At 35.5% G+C, this 17829-nt stretch overlaps 1 protein-coding gene across 1 annotated transcript in view; it reads right to left on the reverse strand.

Annotated features, from left to right (window-relative positions):
• ANGPT1 (angiopoietin 1) overlaps positions 1-17829 on the reverse strand; it is a 174104-nt gene that overhangs the window by 67656 nt on the left and 88619 nt on the right. The window contains exon 4 of the mRNA XM_035318508.1: positions 13961-14193. Within this exon, the coding sequence (XP_035174399.1) occupies positions 13961-14193 (233 nt within the window). The remainder of the gene's footprint in view (positions 1-13960; positions 14194-17829) is intronic.

Consider the following 17829-nt stretch of genomic DNA (forward strand, 5'->3'; position numbering starts at 1 on the left):
AAAATATATATTTATATATATATTTTCTAGCTATATGAGAATTATCTAATCTGATATCTACCAGATTTAAAAAAATAAAATAAAAAAAAAAATCCTATTGTTGTTAAGAAAATGAAGTTGTTATCTCATCACTGTTCAAGTCTGTCAGATATTTAATGAAAGAATAGTGCGGGTTGTCTGTAAGCAATAAAGAATATCACACTACAGTTCATTATGTTAACTGAATCAATAAAAACATGCTCATATTTACTAAATTGTTTAAAGACTGAACTGCCATATTTGTGAAATCAGTTGAGTCTTATGTCCTCCAGTGATACTGACAGTAAATGAAAGACAGCTGTTGTTTTTTTTTTTTTTTTTTTCATTATGGTGACTTAGACAGATATGCAGAGATTTCTGCAGTGACTTAGTTAATTATTATATGTTAATAATTTTAATGTTTTATTTACATAAATCTAATTTTCTTATAGGACTCAATAGTCACTATACATACCAAAAGACGCTTAAAAAAAAATAAAATCCTTGTGCTTTTGAAGCTTAGAAGGAGAAATCTCTCTCCAACATCTTATTGGCAAATATAACTAATCCAAATTCTAGCTGGTGTATCAGAAGTATCTGAGGTGAAAATTTCTGTCCCCAGATGGAGAGCTTCTAAAAATGAAAAAAAGGTGTGTTTGTAAACTGATGTCTTTTTACCTACAGCTGCAGCATTCCAGGTCAGGGTCATTCAAGGACTACAAAATGGCAGTTTCTGTCTGCACCCAGACTGCAAACCGAGTTTGCCTTAATCTTGTAATGGTTCCAGACATGTGGTGGGGAATGCTACACTTCTGTAAGATATCCCATATCTCTGACCTCTTTTCTAGCCATTTGGGTGCAGCTGCTATGCTCCACCACAGTTCCAGTTACAATGGCAAATAGTGCCTGGCTTGCAAAGCATCAAATCAGGAGCAGTTTGCTAATGTTATCAGAGGGATGTCAGTCAAATATCCCCAGTGTGGAAGCCTGGAACGTGGCCCACACATGTATATATGTTCCCAGAGCTAGCAGCAGGAACCACAAGCAGAGCTGACAGAGGAAGGGTGAAGATTATTTTTGTTTTGAGGAGGAAAAATATGCAGAGTTAAAACCACTCAGTTTTTGCTGACTTACAGCCAGAGGTATAGTGTAGTCTGTTGTTTCAGTGGCCTAGTCTATAATACACCAACCTCTGCTTGAGAACAAACATTAAACTGCAACCTAATCGCTGGTAGTGATGTCCAAATATCCTCTGCAACAGACAAACCTCTGAAAATACCGTTCTCCAGTCTATTGCAAATGTTCCATGCACTACAGGGAAAGGAACAGAACTGGGAGTGGTTAAACTCAGATTTGCTCTTTGGGTGTTGCCTACAAACTAAAATGATAGCCATGTTTGATAGCCAAATGATGGAGCATGCTTGTGCCCCGGTCAAAAAGGATTTGAAAAGTGCATTTTCAGGATTCTAGTCTATTCAGATACATAACATATACTATGTTTTCTTCTCCTAAAACTATTTCTGTATTATTAAAGATGCTAATGTTACACTATCTAGACAATATGAAAAAAAAATCTATATTATAAAACTTACAATCCATTGAATGGTAAGTTCCTCTTCTCTGAAATTAAAAATACTACAGTTATTTATATAGATAGAATATCAGGAGGTTATATATATATATGTATATATATATATATGTGTGTTTCTTTTTATGCATCTAGCTAGCTAAGGAAAAATTTAAAAACTTACATGCACAAAGTACCAAATTCTAAATTATTATAGAGAAAGACATATTACGACCATCTGCTACAAAACTTACTCAAAGGTTTATATTGTACCATATTAATACAAGTCTGAGTATCATCATCATTTTAAAATATATATATATATTAATAAGTTTCTTCTGGTTGTCTGGGAGTCCAGCAGTCTTTTCTGACAAGTCATTTTGTGTGCATGCTTATGTGCACACATCTGTTTATTGAGGAGTTGGGAGAAAGTTTAGGACTGGAGTTTGGATATATACTTTCCTTCCAATGAAGTATTCATTCATTCACCAAAATGCATCTCAAAGTAATATTTCTTTCTGAGATTGCTCTGAATCTGGCAAAAAGAGTTGGCCAAAGGAATACTAAAAATAATAGAAAATAATAAAAAATAAAAAAGTTCATGTTGACATACTGGAATAAAGTATCTCTGTTCTGGGAACTAGACTATACAGATTTTCATGACTAAAGGAAGAAAAAATCACATTCCACTGCTTGAAGCTCTTTCTTTTTAATTTGCTTCTACCCTAAAGCTATTGCTACAAAATCAAGTTTATAAATTTGTGGATTTTGTATATAGTTTATAAAACTATTCTGTCTAGGCTCCTAAAAATAGCAGATGAGTTATGAGAGTGGCTGTGCTAGTATTATAGATCTAACCTACCCATTATCCTGTCTCCAGCAAGAGTCCCTAAAAGTCATGAAGCTGTCTCACCACTATGCCCCCAAGTCTGGCCAGCCCAACCAGCTCTGCTTCTTTCAGCAAAAGGGATCTCAACAGGGCGGTCCTTGCCCATTGCACCCATCTCCACAGAGGACATCACTGAGCTCCACTATCTCTTGGATACCTCCAGGGATCTGTGAATTTTGTTGGGGTGACATTCATGGTGCCCCTTTCCAGTTCCTTCCCTGGACATTTTTGATCTTTTAAACCTCTGATCTTCTGTTTTCTTATTGTAATTACCTATTAATTACCTGTAATACCAAATTACCTACCCTTATAATTACCTATTTTCTCCTTATCTTCTTTTTCCTTTAGGCCTTTCCCTCTCCAGGAAGGCCTTAAGGTTTTGCAAGGGCTAGGTTTTAGACCTTAAGGTTTTGCAAGGGAACACCTGTTCCCAAAAGGAGACTTGAGTAGGAATAGATAACTGGGGAAGAGGATAAAAGCAGGAAAGCATTTCCAGGAATTACAGCATAGGAACTTCCTCTGCCAGATATAGTATCCTTATATTTAGTACATTTAATATGATTTTTCTTGCATGAATTTTGCCACCTATCATTTCTATCACATCTTCCTTCATTTGCTTCACTGTCTGAAGCAGATCTAATATACTTATTGGACTCCACATCCTCCATAATCTTTTTTTTATTTTTCAGTGTTTTTTTTTTTTTTTCTTTCTTTTTTTTTTTTTTGAGACATAGGATCCAAGAGTTTACATAGTATTTGATCACATTACAGAATATACAGTATACATTGTTTTTGATTTCCTTTCTGTTTCTTTATAGTAACTTACAAAATACTATTTTCATTTCAACCATTAACAGGCAAGAAGCACATCCTGTGTTTTTTGTTCAAGATTTACTTGGGAGTTTACCCTGAACTTACACGGCTACTTAAGTAGGGAGAAAGCAGAACTCTAGAACTCTTTCCTCAGGCTCACACATCTGCTGAATAATTAGGATGGGAAATGCTGGCCTTAGTGTAAGTTTTCAGAGTTTATTGCAGTATAAGTAAACATCTTATTTTATGTCTAAGAGAGTGTTTAGTTATTACCCAAAAACAAAAATCAGGATGTCATTTAAAGATGTGGTATTGCTCTTCCTGTTGCTGTTGGTTGTAGACTGTCTCCATAGCCATGGAGTAAATCAACTTAGACGAGATCTGGCAGAATGTTTGTTTTTTGGTTTTTTGTTTATTTGTTGTGGTGGTGTGGGGGAGTCCAGACAATTTGGGGGGGTTGTTTGTTTGATTGCTTTTGTTTGTTTGTTTGTTTGTTTGTTTGTTTTTTAAAAAAGAGGCACATAATTCCATTTGAAAAGCTCACTTAATTTGACTTACCCTGTGATCCTACAATCACTAGATTGAAAGAATAAGTGGAAGAATTTTGTTTCCAAGGAACAATGACAAAAGTAAAATAGCCTTCTTGCCACCAGTCCCTAGCTCTTCATATGTACCACTTATTGCATGTGGGAGGCCCAAATGAATGCATGAACCTCTCTTAATACAACAGAGCAAAACTACCAGGCCATGTTAAAATGCATCAAGCAGGGCTAAGTCAATTCTGCCAGCGTAGGAACTAGTGCAGTCTCAGATTCATTAGGAATGGTAAAGTTCATTATATACAAGAATTTCAGATCCACTTCTTTGGGGTGGGGGGCAAAGAGAAAAGGTGTAGCAAATTAGTTGCATCACATTAACATTTACAGAAAAGTTTTAGCAGCTAATGGAATATTACATTTCTCTTTTTTCCCCCTCTAAGAGTCTGAAGTAAGAAAGACAAACAATAGCATAGCAAGAGCACTCAAGCTATCCAAGTACTTATTAAATAAATCACTTAAAGCAGAATTTCCCTTCTGTAGCGCTGCAGAAATTGACTAGGTCTTGGAAAATGATGTTAACATAGTGAGCCTTCACCTTCTCCAGGGCATAATTATTTACTACCTAATAAATTATCAGCAGTTATCAAGTTTGTTTCCCAATAAATCCAGCCTTAGTGACTGGTAACAACAATAATACTTCGATTCACTGTGCATTTGAAAGGCATCACTTAGGAATACCATAAAGTGGTCCTCATTAGTGAGCTGAAACAGAATGCCTTATGGCCCATTTACAAGGAGATAAAGACACTTAATTATCCAGCTGCAATATAGTTCCTTAATAGTTTCTGCTTGAGACAGCAATTTTGTGAGTATCCAGCCATTCACTGAGAGATGAGAACTAAAGAAGTCTTTCACAAACTGCTACAAGAGAGATTAAGCCACTGGCTTTGTTTAATATCTCTAGTGTCCATATTTCTTTAATTGATTTATATTTTTCCACACAGGCACCCTAATGTGCAGTTAGTGTTTCCAGCTGAATCATGGTATTCATACAAAGAAATTTTTCATTAACAAGCCATTTGGTTGACACCAGCAGTGTTGTTGGCTGCTTCACATATGCTGATATCCCCTCTAATATCTTTGGTATGAGTGAGTATTACAATTTTCATGAAGCAGAGCGAAGGGGGATTTGGGGACTGAGATATACAGTAGTAGTGAGAGTAGGTAAGTGATTTCAACATTAGCAATCAAAAACTGAAATGCAAAAGTATATATACAAAGTGTTATTATTATTTTTTTTTTTCAGCAGTAATAAATACTGACTTCTTGCTGTCACCATCAGCAAGCTAGAAGGGATAAAATATAGGAATCCCCAAATCTGTTTTGAAGAGTTCAAATATTTTCCTGCTGGCAGAAATTTTAAATGATGTACATTTAAATTAACTTATTTAAATATTGTATTTCTGTTAAACCACAGTCTGACTGGATTGTAATTAATACACTTTGCCGTATTTTATTATACAGCATAACTAGAATATAAAGTTATGCTTGCTTGAACAAGATATAAAAAATAAAATAAAATAAAACATTATGATTTTGAATTAATATAATTTTTTCTTTAGTTTTAGAAAACAGCAATTATAAAAATTTGTCCCAATGTAGACATTGATCATATACATAGCACTACTTTTTTCACTCTTTAAAGACAATAGAGAGAAAAAGGCACTTTGAGATGCAATTCACTTCATCCTAAAACAACTCATTTGACAAAAGGTTCTTTGCTGACTCTAGAGGAAGTCTAGAGAAGGTCTCTACATCTACACTTTTAATGTTAGGTAATGCAAAACTGATTCCCCAAAACTATAAGCTTCCTGGGCATCTGAAAAAATGTGTATGAACATAGAAAGTCTCCAAGGGGAAGTGATGCTGATGTGTATGTTTAACTGAACACCTGCACAACTGTACAAAGGCAATTCAACCTCCAACTGCAGCACTGCAGTGCTTACAATCATGTGCTCAGCTAGATCCAGCTACAGCAATGTTCAAGGTTAAGGGGGATGCCTCTTTCATGCCCCTAAGTACAAAATTAAGATTCAGTATTTTTCCCCAGATTTCACAATACAGATAGAGGCAATTCAAAAAGTGGAATACAGCCTGTCCCAGTGTTTGACCACCCTCACAGTAAATAATTTTTTCCTTACTTCCAGTCTGAACCTGTGCAGCTTTGTGCTGTTCCCATACATCCTGTCATCTGTTACCAGGTAAAAGAGTCTGGCACCTTCCTCTCCACTTCCCCTCCTCAGTAAGTTGTAGAGGCTAAAGGTATTTCTGCTATTGCTTTAAGATGTCTTTAAAACATACTATCACTTGCCCATAGAATCTCTAAAGCAGAAGGAAGTAGAGGGAAACTGAGCAGATGGATATTTCTGTATTCTTAGACAAATATATTGTCAACCGTAGCTGTGCTAAGGTTATGCTTAGCTGTGCTATCTGATTTGTCACCTTTGAGCAACAATTCAGGGCTTAACAACAAAATTATGTAACTGTGTTCAGATTCAGGTGGGGCTGCTCCAACTTTGACAAGCCTGTTTAACTGTGTTTTTAATACATAAAGTCATAGAATCATACAATGGTTTGGGTTGGAAGAGACCTTTAAGACCATCTAGTTCCAACCCCCCTGCCATGGGCAGGTACACGTCCCACCAGACATAGCCCCATCCAACCTGGCCTTCAACTCTTCCAGGGATGAGGCATTCACAGCTCTTCACTGGACAACGTGTGCCTGTGCCTATTTCTTTCCTATATCTAATCTAAATCTACCCTCTTTTAGTTTAAAGCCGTTCCCCCTCATCCTGCCATTCCACTCCCTGACAAAGAGTCCCTCCCCACCTTTCCTGTAGACCCCTGCAGGAAAGGTACTGGAAGGCCGTTATAAGGTCCCCCCAGAGCCTTCTCTTCTCCAGGCTGAATAACCCCAATGTGCTCAGCCCATAGGAGAGGTGCTCCAGCCCTCTCATCATCCTTGTGGCCCTCCTCTCGCCCTCCTCCTCTAATACTTCTATGTCCTTCTTGTGCTGGGGGCCCCAGAGTTGAATGCAGCACGCTGGGTGGGGTCTCATGAGAACAGATTAGATGGGGAGAATTGCCTCTGTCACCCTATTTCTATTGATGCAGCCCAAGATACAATTGGCTTTCTGGGCTGTAAATACATTCTTAATCAGTATTAAGAAAAAATAAAAAGATTCAAAATTCACAGTGTCATATATTTTTTTTTTTTTTCTTATAGCATTGCAGTATCTTATAATACACTGGTAATACAAAATTTAAACTATAAAGAAAAAAAGTCTGGCACTCTATTAATGCATTTTTTTTTATTGTTTTTTTTCTTATAGCTATGTGTCAGCACACTCCTGATCCACCTCAGATTTATAGCTTGCAGACAAAATTTGTCAGAAACTTTATTAATTTAGTATAAAATTTATTTTGTTTGTTTCCACGCTTCAAAAGAAAAATAATGAAGTGACTGATATGCCATATGCCAGGTTCCTGCCTTGTGAGTTATGCTACATCATACTGAAAAACAAACAAACAAACAAAACTAACAATGTTAAGGATGAGGTACAAAAAGGAGTCAAGTGCTTAAGGGATGAAAAGAGATTGCTAGAGAAATGGTTACCTCAGAATATATCTCAAATGAATACCAGTATTATTTTCTCTGTGCATATAAAACAAAGAACAGTATCATACAACTTTACTTTTCTACACTACCATTTAATGTGTTAAATAGTTTAGTTATTGTACTCCAATATATAACTGAATCAATATAATACAGAAAATTTGCTTTGCTGAACACAATTCAAATATTAAGACTTAAAATATTATTTCAGAACACGTGAATCTGTAATTCTCTCTTGGGATTCTGAGTAGGATTTGTTGTTGTTGTTGTTGTTGTTGTTGTTGTTGTTCTCTCTCTCTCTCTGTTTTTAAAATACTGGCTTGTATTATATAAAATGTCTTTGAAGTCTTGCTAATGAGGTAGACCAGAATCTCTGCTGGGGTAATTTTCTTAATGTCAATGGAGTTTCCCCTGTGTCTGTAACCTTCAGGTCATTTCTTTGATGTTCTCATTCTATTCTCACTCTGTTCATTTCAGTAGAAATTTTAACATTATAACAACCATGTTCTAAGAAATGGAATAGACTACTTACAGTATAATGTTTTGAGTAAATTAATTGCTATGTCTTTTTAAAGTATGTATTCTATGAATGCATTTTTGCACATACTTCTGTTCATATGTAGAATTTTCTAAAATATCAAAGCGACCCATAACCCAGGAGATTTGAACCTTTTTAGAAATGTCAGGCTCACTAACAAAGTTATTTACTTCATGAACTCAACAGGCACTTCTGGGGAGGTAAATTCCTAGCATATATGTGTATTATTTTGAGAATTAAGCTTAGCTTCTTGTCTGCATTCAGGAGGAAGCTAATGCTTCATTTCTCTCCTAGTCGGAGGTCACAAAACCAGACATTCATGACAAAACTTTCTGTATTGTTCCATTAGTCTGCTGAAGTATACAAGTTTACACCAAACTTTTTAACAAGGTATGTTATTATGCACTCTGACAGACAATATAAAACAAACTGTGAAAAGGACAGTAAGTGTATGGTTAAATATATTTCCCCATTGAAATTTTAAATTCCCTTATGCTATGGCTAGGAGCACTGGGGCAGCTCACTTAAGTTATGCAAATGAATATTAATATAGTAGACATGCTATATCAAGTTTCTTCTACTGGACAAAAGAAAAAAAAAGAAAAAAAAAAAAAAAGAAGAAAAAGAAAAGCCTGAGCACATTTTGTGACCCTTAGTTTTAAACATAATTTCCCACTGGACCAATGCAATTTCTGAATTACTTAGTTTGAACTTGTGTATGCTTCTTTGATGATGATGTTATCTACTGCTTAAAACAATTTGTAGTGCATTCCTTGCAATTTTTTGAGTCATATTTTTATGACTGTCTAAGTAGCACTACATACACTTTTCACAAGTAATTTTTGTGATGTGGAAGTTTGGAAAGTCTGTCATGTACTATTTACTGTGTTAGAAGTTTATTATTTTATGATGACAGCAATGTGCTGAAGTCAATAGAAAATTTATTTTTCGTATTTTGAAGCACTTATAATATTAGTTAATAGTGAAGGAGTGAGTCACTTTTATTGTAGTTCTTAAAATTCTAGCACTTTACACGCAATCCCAAACATAGTATTTTCATCCAGAGAACTGCACAATCTCAGAATGAATAGAAACAAAAAGGCTATTGATGAACAAATATTATCTGGTTTGCCATTCATGTTCACAAGACCAAAATGGTTTATGCATCTTCAGACAAATAATCCTCAAAGCAGTATGAGGAATGAACAGTTTTAATAAAATAATCACAAAAATTTAGATGACTTTTGAATAGAATGCAAGGGCCTCTATACTACTCTTGTTATCTTCTATAGGTAAAGAACTTCTACGACCTTGGACGTCTACATTATCTCTGTGGTGATTAATTAAGCCTTCAACTCAACATTTCTATTTCTTTATTCTTCTGTTATGGAGAAGTAAATGTTTCAGGCATTTGTCTATACTTGAATTTGCAGATTGCTTAATTTCTAAAAAGTTACTTTAATTTTCTAACATACCAAACAATTGTTTCAATGGGAAGGCTAGTGTCTCAAAGCATATCTTTTTTAAGAAATTCTGTTTTAGAAATTTATTAACAGCCTGACAAAACTGTTGTCCCTGCCTAAAAAGTACATAAACAATGTGACATATCTGTTTAGCCATAGACACATGGCAAAATGTAGACAAGTGAGTCCCCATGGTATACTGCATATGTTTGACACTCTGTAGGCTTTGTGACTTTTAAGAGTTTCTATTTTTATGGATTACATGCAAATGAAATCCTAGAATCACTCACAATAGAAGAGAGGTGGGTGGTATTTTGGAAACTGAACTCACAAAAAATTCACATTTGACAGGTGGCCCCCATCTCAAAATCAGTCTGTACCAAAACTGACAGTGAAAGTAGCATCTGGATTTTGTCTTTTGGTCAATCTATATTTTAAAATTTTATCATCTGTGTCTTTTACTTAGTTTCTTAATTATTATTATTATTTTTCTCTCTTCCTCATTTGCCTTTATGTACTTCAGAAATCCTCCTAACATTTATCTAGCCATGGTTGAAGTACCAAAGTAGATTATACTGTAGGGTTGTCATCTAGTAGTCAGGACTATGTTATCTCAGCTTCTCAGAGTTTAAAACTAAGCTAAAGCAGTTTCTGGTCAGCCCTGTATCTCCACACTGGTCAGGTAAATTCATCATAGACTTCTAGGAGGTAGAATTCTAAAAGTGTCTCAACTTATTTAAATTAATCTAAAAATAGATCTTCTGATACAATGACATCATTACTGGAATAGATTTATCTCACATTTTGTAATTGAAAAACAATGATTATCACCAGCTTGATTTCAGAAGTCATTCAGCTCTATCATTATTTAATAATAATAATTAAAAAGAAAATCAGTTTCATGTATTGGGAAAGTCTGAATACTATGACTTATGCAAAGGAGAACATAACTTTGTTGTCTGTGACTTTTATCTTGGGTGAGATTTTTAAGTTCCTTGATACTGATAATAGTTTTTAAAGTATATACACATACAAGTAAAATATACAGACCTCCACTTTTATAGCTGAAAATCCAACAAAGGTACTTAAAGGTATTCTCAAAATACTGCTGGGTTTAGCCATATTTTACAATTCTTCTCAGCTCCTGTTTTCATTGTTGGTAAGTTAATCATCTTTGACAATCTGGCCTTTTAGACTTGATGTCTTACTTAGGTCACAATTCCTTTCAAAGATGAGTGTCACCAGTTAAAAACCTGAAGTTGTTAAAACTTTAACAAAAGCCCATCCTTCACGAGTTCTTCTGCTTTTTAATAATTCAAAAATGTTTGTCAGTCACAATGATATCTAGCAACCAATACTTTACATAATTAAGTATTATTTTTTATCAATGGAAAATCTCTCTCAGTGTTACTGGCTGTTCCTATTTTCTCTAGCATTAGTTATTTTGTATGTTTACATAACAGCACCCTACATACCTTCTTTCTCATCCAATAGTTCTGTTTTTTATAGCTCTCTCTCCTCATAAGGAAATTGTTCCAGGTCTCTAATTATTTCCATTATTCAATTCTTTTCTGGACCATTTCCATTTCTGCTATATCCCTTATGAAATTAGATGACCAATATTTAACACAATGTAAGACAGAAGTGGTGTCACTGACTTATGCATAATATTTTGCTATTCTCTATCTCCCAATAAATACCAATTCTTACGGAATATTTTATGTATTGAACATTAGTGCACACATAAAGACTTGTGCAAGATTAAACTTCATATATATATATTTTTTTTCTGAATTCAGAGTAGCTTCAGTTGTATTTCCCATGCAGATCCTTCCATTCTTAACATATACTTGCATACACTGAAGTTGGTAGTAATTTTTATTACAATGTTTTATTATTTTGCCTTCATTGTTGTAGTCTTGTACTCCAAGATAATATTATTTGAACTTAGGCTGCCTGACTTCTTCTTCAGCTGTGAATGGGCTTGCCAAAAATATTGATTAACTTGACTTAGGTAGGAAGTGGAAACTTTTCTGCAATTATTTCTCTTTAAATTTTATCATAAAAGTATCCAAGGAAAATTCTGACCATGGTAATTCACAAAAAGTAATGGAGTCCAAAATCAAGGGTTAGAATTAGGCAAATAAAATTATATTTAGGCATTTACCTGTGCTGAGTATTTTGACTTCCACTGTTCCTCAGAAATAAAAACACTAATGGAAACTCAGGTTTTCAAACACCTGAATTTGGAGCCAGAAACCAAGTTTTAAACATCCACTTCTGAAATCCTCATTCAAAATCTTTATAAGAAGCAGCTGAGGAAATTAAGTTTAGGAAAAATGTTTATTTTTATTTTTATTTTTATTTTATTTTATTTTTCCATTGAATCAAATTCAAAATGATTGGAAAATCCTTTTCTAGCCTTAAAAAGAACTTGCAGTATATCTCTGTATGAAAATAATATATCTTTCATATTGATATTAATTTTAAAATACTCTTGAGCTCTATTAGAACACCCTGAACAGAATGTTGCCAGGTTTCTTTGCCAAAAGACCGCAAAACATAATAAAGGATTTGCATTGCATCACTATGTTTCTCTACTGATATGAGAACAGCCTAGTATGAAGGATGTTATTTACTTCAGAATGCTGGGGAACTGTATAATAGAATAAGCAGAAGAGAACATTTAAAATGGACATCAGGAGAAAAAAAGAAAAAGAAAAAAAAAAAAGGAAAAAAATAAAAACAAACAAACAAAAACATAGTTTATCAACATGGGTCCAAACATGAAACACTTCCAAAGGAAGGAGATGTAATCCTTGTCACTGGAACTCTTCAGATTTAAGCCACACAAGTTGCATGGGAATATACAGTAGAGAGGAAACCCACACTGCCTTTAGCTGAATAGTGTGAATGATAAAATATGTCCTTCTGATTTTCAAACCAAATAATGAATGACAATGCAGGTGAAAAGTAATATTACTATTTATTTTATTTTTTTTTTTTAAATCATTAATAGAACTTAGAGCTCCAGAATTAAAATGAGAAAATGTGCTTCATGGAGTGCTCTGTAAGGTTTTACATAGACCTCTTCCATCCATACTCACTGAATGACTGGCAGAACTTATATGTCTATGGTTTCTCTCCGTGTTTATTCTGTACCCTCTGTTAGAAGGGTTTTGACGACCACTTCCTAGATGTAACTCAGTTTTTTTCCTTGACTTTCTTTTCTGTTTTTAACCCTCTACACAGAATTTAACCCTCAGGCACAGAATTTGATCCCCTTTTAGCTGTTAATCTTAGCATTTTCTCTTATATCCTCCCTTATACTTCTTATCTCTATTCTATTTAACTTTGCCCTGTTTTTTTTTTTTTTTTTTTTTTTTTTTTTGTAGTTATTGAATTGTGTTTTTGTTGTTGTTGTTGTTATTTTTCATTGTCCTGTTTCCATCCCTCACAGTGATCTCCATTCATCATTTATCCCTTTCTTCCGTTTCCTTTAGACAGTCCTGATGGAATGTCTTTCTTGAGACAAATGAGAAACGTATTTTTCATTTGAAAACTAAAATCCCACATTAATTTATTTCTCAGTGTCTAAGAAATGTGCTTAATAACAAAGGGAGACTTGAGGAGAATTGTCCTAGATGATTCCTCAACCCACTCTTTCAAAAGATGTTATTTCTAACTTATGTGTTTTTAGTGTGCCTTACATACTCAGAAACAAAAAAAAAAATATCAAGCAAAGCAGAAGGAAGAAATATGATTCCTTATTTTAAATAAAAACTAATTCAATAGAAGACATTTGTTTTTTGAATGGCTACAGCATCATATATGCCTGCATCCGAGTTCACCAACTTCAAAACATATACATGTATAGAATTTTAGGTTACTTTCCTTCATTTAGCACCCTTTTCTCTCCAATGACTTTTAAGGAAGTTTAGAGTAAATTAGATATAGAAACCTATAAAGTTAACACCCACAGCTGGTCAGATTACTCCCAGAAGGAGACAGATGCTCAGAAGAACAAATCAGTATTGCTAATGTGATGCCAATGCAATTGTGGCTAACATCAGCTAAGGCCATAGTATAGTAACTCAGTGCTATTAAATTTAGAAAAACAAATATGAATGTTAGCAAAAAGGTTGGCCTCAGCCCTGTCTGAATCTTATTTGATTTGTGGATTCTCATCAGATTTGTGGATTCTCGATTATAATCATGGAATCATAGAAGTATTTTGGTTGCAGAAGACCCATACGATGATCAAGGCTAGCCATCATATAACACTACCAAGCCCACCAATAAAAAATGTGCCTAAGCACCACATCCACATGTCTCTTAAGTATCTCCATGTCCTTTCCTTTTTGGAATAAGCTCATTTAATTCTACTGTTCCAAAAATATGGCACTTCAGAAGAAATTTCCTAGTAGTTTTAATGCTTTATAATTCAGCTTTCTTACCTCCTTCTTTGGAGCAGAGGGTGATTAGCGTATGAACTGTATCCATCAATTCAAGCTGCTGCTTCTGCAGGACACTGTTATTGGTTGTTGCCTTGTTCAACTGTTTCTCTAGCTCCTGGATTATGTAGCTTTGTCGAGTGACCAAATTCTGTAGATTCTCTTTTTCCTCCTTCAAAGTATCCAGTTCCTCTTTATGCCTTTCCTCCATTTCTAAAATTTTGTGCTCAAGTAAACTAAAATGAAATAAAACAATTAGCCGATATTATTTCATGCCTGCATATTTATTAATACAGAAAACAATGATACTTTATTTTCACCTTGGAATTCAGTACATAAATTATTTATTCTAAAAATGTCACTTCTAATTCAGTCCATTGACTTTCTCCATCAAGCAGCCAAATATTACTGATCTCTAAGGGTTCAACTTAAGATGTTTGCATACACTAGTACTTAGAACAATGTGCATGGAGTTGTTATACTCATCCAAGTGCAGGAGAATATGACCAGTAACGTATTTGTATATAAGAAGTTCATGCAGAAAAGCCAAAAGTGGGCAAAGGAAGGAGAAGAGCAGGGCATTGAAGAGGACATCAATGGTATTATGGATGGGTCAATAACGTAAGAGATAAATAAAAATGGATAAAATAGGGAAGAGTTTGTGAATGGCCTTACAACTGAATGGAAGAAGCTAAGCATTAAGAACTATGGAGTACCATCAAAGCATATGGAACCCACAATAGAATTACCATTTGATGTGCTGTGTGAAACTGGGAAATGATGGTATACCTTGTGAATGGTATCTGTTTTCACATTTCATAGATAAGATCTTTCAATCATGAACAAGACGCTTTTTCAGGCCGGTGCTTTGACACTGTTGTGGTGAATTGGGTTTACATATCCAAACAAGGTTTGGATAGCCAAGGGACTGTAGGGGTGGCCTCTCTAAGGGTTCTGCTGCTGGCCTGAGCCGAGCCAGTGAGCTGGTTGGGCTTCTCCTAGAGCAGATTTAAGAAATGGGGAAAACAAACAAACAAACAAAAAAACCTACTGTGGAAAATCAGCTGGGAAAGTGAGGAGCAAGAAGCAGCCCTCCAGACCCCAAGGTCAGTTCAGAAGGAGGACAGGAGGTGCTCCAGGTGCACCAGCAGTTCCCCTGCGGCTTGTGGAGAGGCCCCTGGTGGAACAGGCTGTCCCCCTGCAGCCCATGGGTCCCACATGGAGCAGACCTCCACACTACAGCCCGTGGAGAGGAGCCCATGAAGGAGCAGGGGCTCTGAGGGGAGCTGCTACCTGTGGGGGCTCCATGCTGGAGCAGTGTGCTCCTGGGGGATGGACCCCATGGTACAGAGACATGTGGGAGCAGTTCTTGAAGAGCTGCTGCTTGTGGGCAGCCCCCGCAGGCTCAGTTTGGAGAGAACGGCATCCCGTGGGAGGGACCCCATGGGGAGCAGGGGCAGAGAGTGACTGAGAAGGAGCAGTGGCAGAGACAAAGTGCTGTAGACTGACTGCACCCCCCCATTCCCTAGCTTAGGGGGCAGGAGATAGAAGAGTGTGGATGAGGAGGTGTTTTTAATTTGATTTTAGTTTCTCACTGCTCTACTCAGTTCTCAAGAGGTATTAAGTTACATTAATCTCCCTTACACTGAGTTAGTTTTGCCCATGATGTTAACTCCTGAGTGATCTCTCTGTCCTTATCTCAACCCACAAGCTTTTTTCATCTGATTTTCTTCTTCTGAGGAGGGGGAGTGAAAGAATGGCATGGTGGTGCTTAGCTGCCCATCAATATTAAACAATCACAGGTGGGAGCTTAGCAGAAAGATTTTATTAATATTAGATAAAGAAATAAATTCATTCCCTCTGCTACTTTCTTCATTCAGTAATCCAGCTGTGTGTGCCAAAAGAGGTGTTTCTCAAGCCCATAAACCAACTGGTGATTACAAACTTCCCAACAAACCGCTTCCTGTCCAAGTCAGTCTTAGATTTTATTTATTTGCACTCTCCCCCACCTTTGTTTTTTCTTCTGGATAATAGATCAGTGGCAAAATGCCTGCATAATTTCAGGTCATTTAACCTAACTGAAGAATGTAATAAAATCCATATGGAGTTGTTTCTACTAGATATCACAAAGCCTTAATATGAGCTGTTACAAAAGATAACAATGTAAAGATTAAATTCAGGCCTTGGATTTGCTGTACAAGCTAGAGTAATATAAAACTTTTCTTTCTTTCTTTCTCTCTCTCTCTCTCTTTTTTTTTTTTTTTTTTTTTTGAATTAAGGAAACTAAACAGCAAATCTCTCTCTGAAATGTTATAAATGTGGGACTTACATTACTTATATAGATACTGAAGAAAATATACTTTGCAAAATCAAGATATCGAATTCTGTGAAAATCACAAGTATCTGAGAAAGAGGGAAGAAAAAATGAAAGGATGGGAATGGAAAACACTTTTTCTTGGGGTCATTTTCATTCCCAAATGCAAGAGGAAATGTGATATTTCATTCTAAAAGGCTCATTGATTAGTAACAAAAGCATAACAAGATTCAGTGGGCTAGAATTTGATGATAGAAGGTTTTAATATAAAACAAAGTCTAGATATTAAAACCAAAGATAATAAATTACTTTAACACTTTATCAGACCTGTGGCTATTTTTTTCATCACTTGAACTCTAACATTAAACACACTGCCTTTATGCTAGGGATCTTTTTTTTTTTTTTTTTTTTTTTTTTTGGGTGTGTGTGTGTGTGCATGTGCGTGTAAGTCTTTGAGCTTTGTTAGACTAATTGGTGCAGTTAGCAGGAATGGATGAAAATGTTCTGAAGGAATTGTTTTTAGTCATAAAAAATGTTCAATAAAATAAAAAGTTATATGTGAATTTTATCAGTTCAGCATTTTTATGCTGAAATATTTTATTTATATTTTATTATTAATATTTTATTTAAGTGGAAAGTATTTTTTTCTGATACACTGTAAGTTATACTAATGGACTTTGAATAGGAACAAGGTGGTCCCTGGGCACAGTCTGTGATAGAATGTGTGCTAGATGTGGCCACAGCACAGTGTGACAACCTACTTACTTAATATCCTTTTATGACAATGTTACCCATCTAGCGGACAAAAGGAAAGCTGTGGATGTGAGTTTTTTGGACTTCAGTAAAGCTTTTGATACTGTCTCTGACAGTATCATTCTGGACAAAATCTCCAGCATACAGCTAGACATGTACACAGTATGATGGGTGACCAACTGAATGGCAAGGCTCAAAGAGTTACAGTAAATGGCGTAATGGGGTAATAGTAAATCAGGCTGGCGGCCATGCACTAATGGTGTTCCCCAGGGCTCAATTTTAGCACCAGTTCTCTTCAAAGTTTTTATCAATGACCTGGACACAGGAGTTGAGTGTAAACTAAGTTTGTAAATTACACTAAATTAGGTGGAGCCATTGAGTCTCTTGAGGACAGAGAAGCCTTACAGAGAGATCTTGATAGATTAGAGCACTAGACAATCACCAACCATATTAAATTTATTAAGAACAAGTGCTGGATTCTACACCTGGGATGCTGTAATCTTGGATGTCTGTACAGACTGGAGAACAAGTGGCTGTGGTGGGGTTTGAGAGTTTTGGCTGATGGTAGGCTCAATAAGAGTCAACAATGTGCTCTGGTGTCCAAAAGGGACAACAGTATTAAGTGCATCAAGCACAATATAGCTAACGAGTCAAAAGAAGTGACTGCCCCACTACACTCAATGCTGGTTTAGCCTCACCTAAAGTACTGTGTGTAGTGTGGGGCTACACAATATAAGAAGAATATAAAACTATTAGAATGTGTCCAAAGGAGGGCACCACAGACAGTGAAAGGTCTAGAAGACAT

The sequence above is a fragment of the Oxyura jamaicensis genome, chromosome 2 (assembly GCF_011077185.1).
Source record: "Oxyura jamaicensis isolate SHBP4307 breed ruddy duck chromosome 2, BPBGC_Ojam_1.0, whole genome shotgun sequence".
NCBI lineage: Eukaryota > Metazoa > Chordata > Aves > Anseriformes > Anatidae > Oxyura > Oxyura jamaicensis.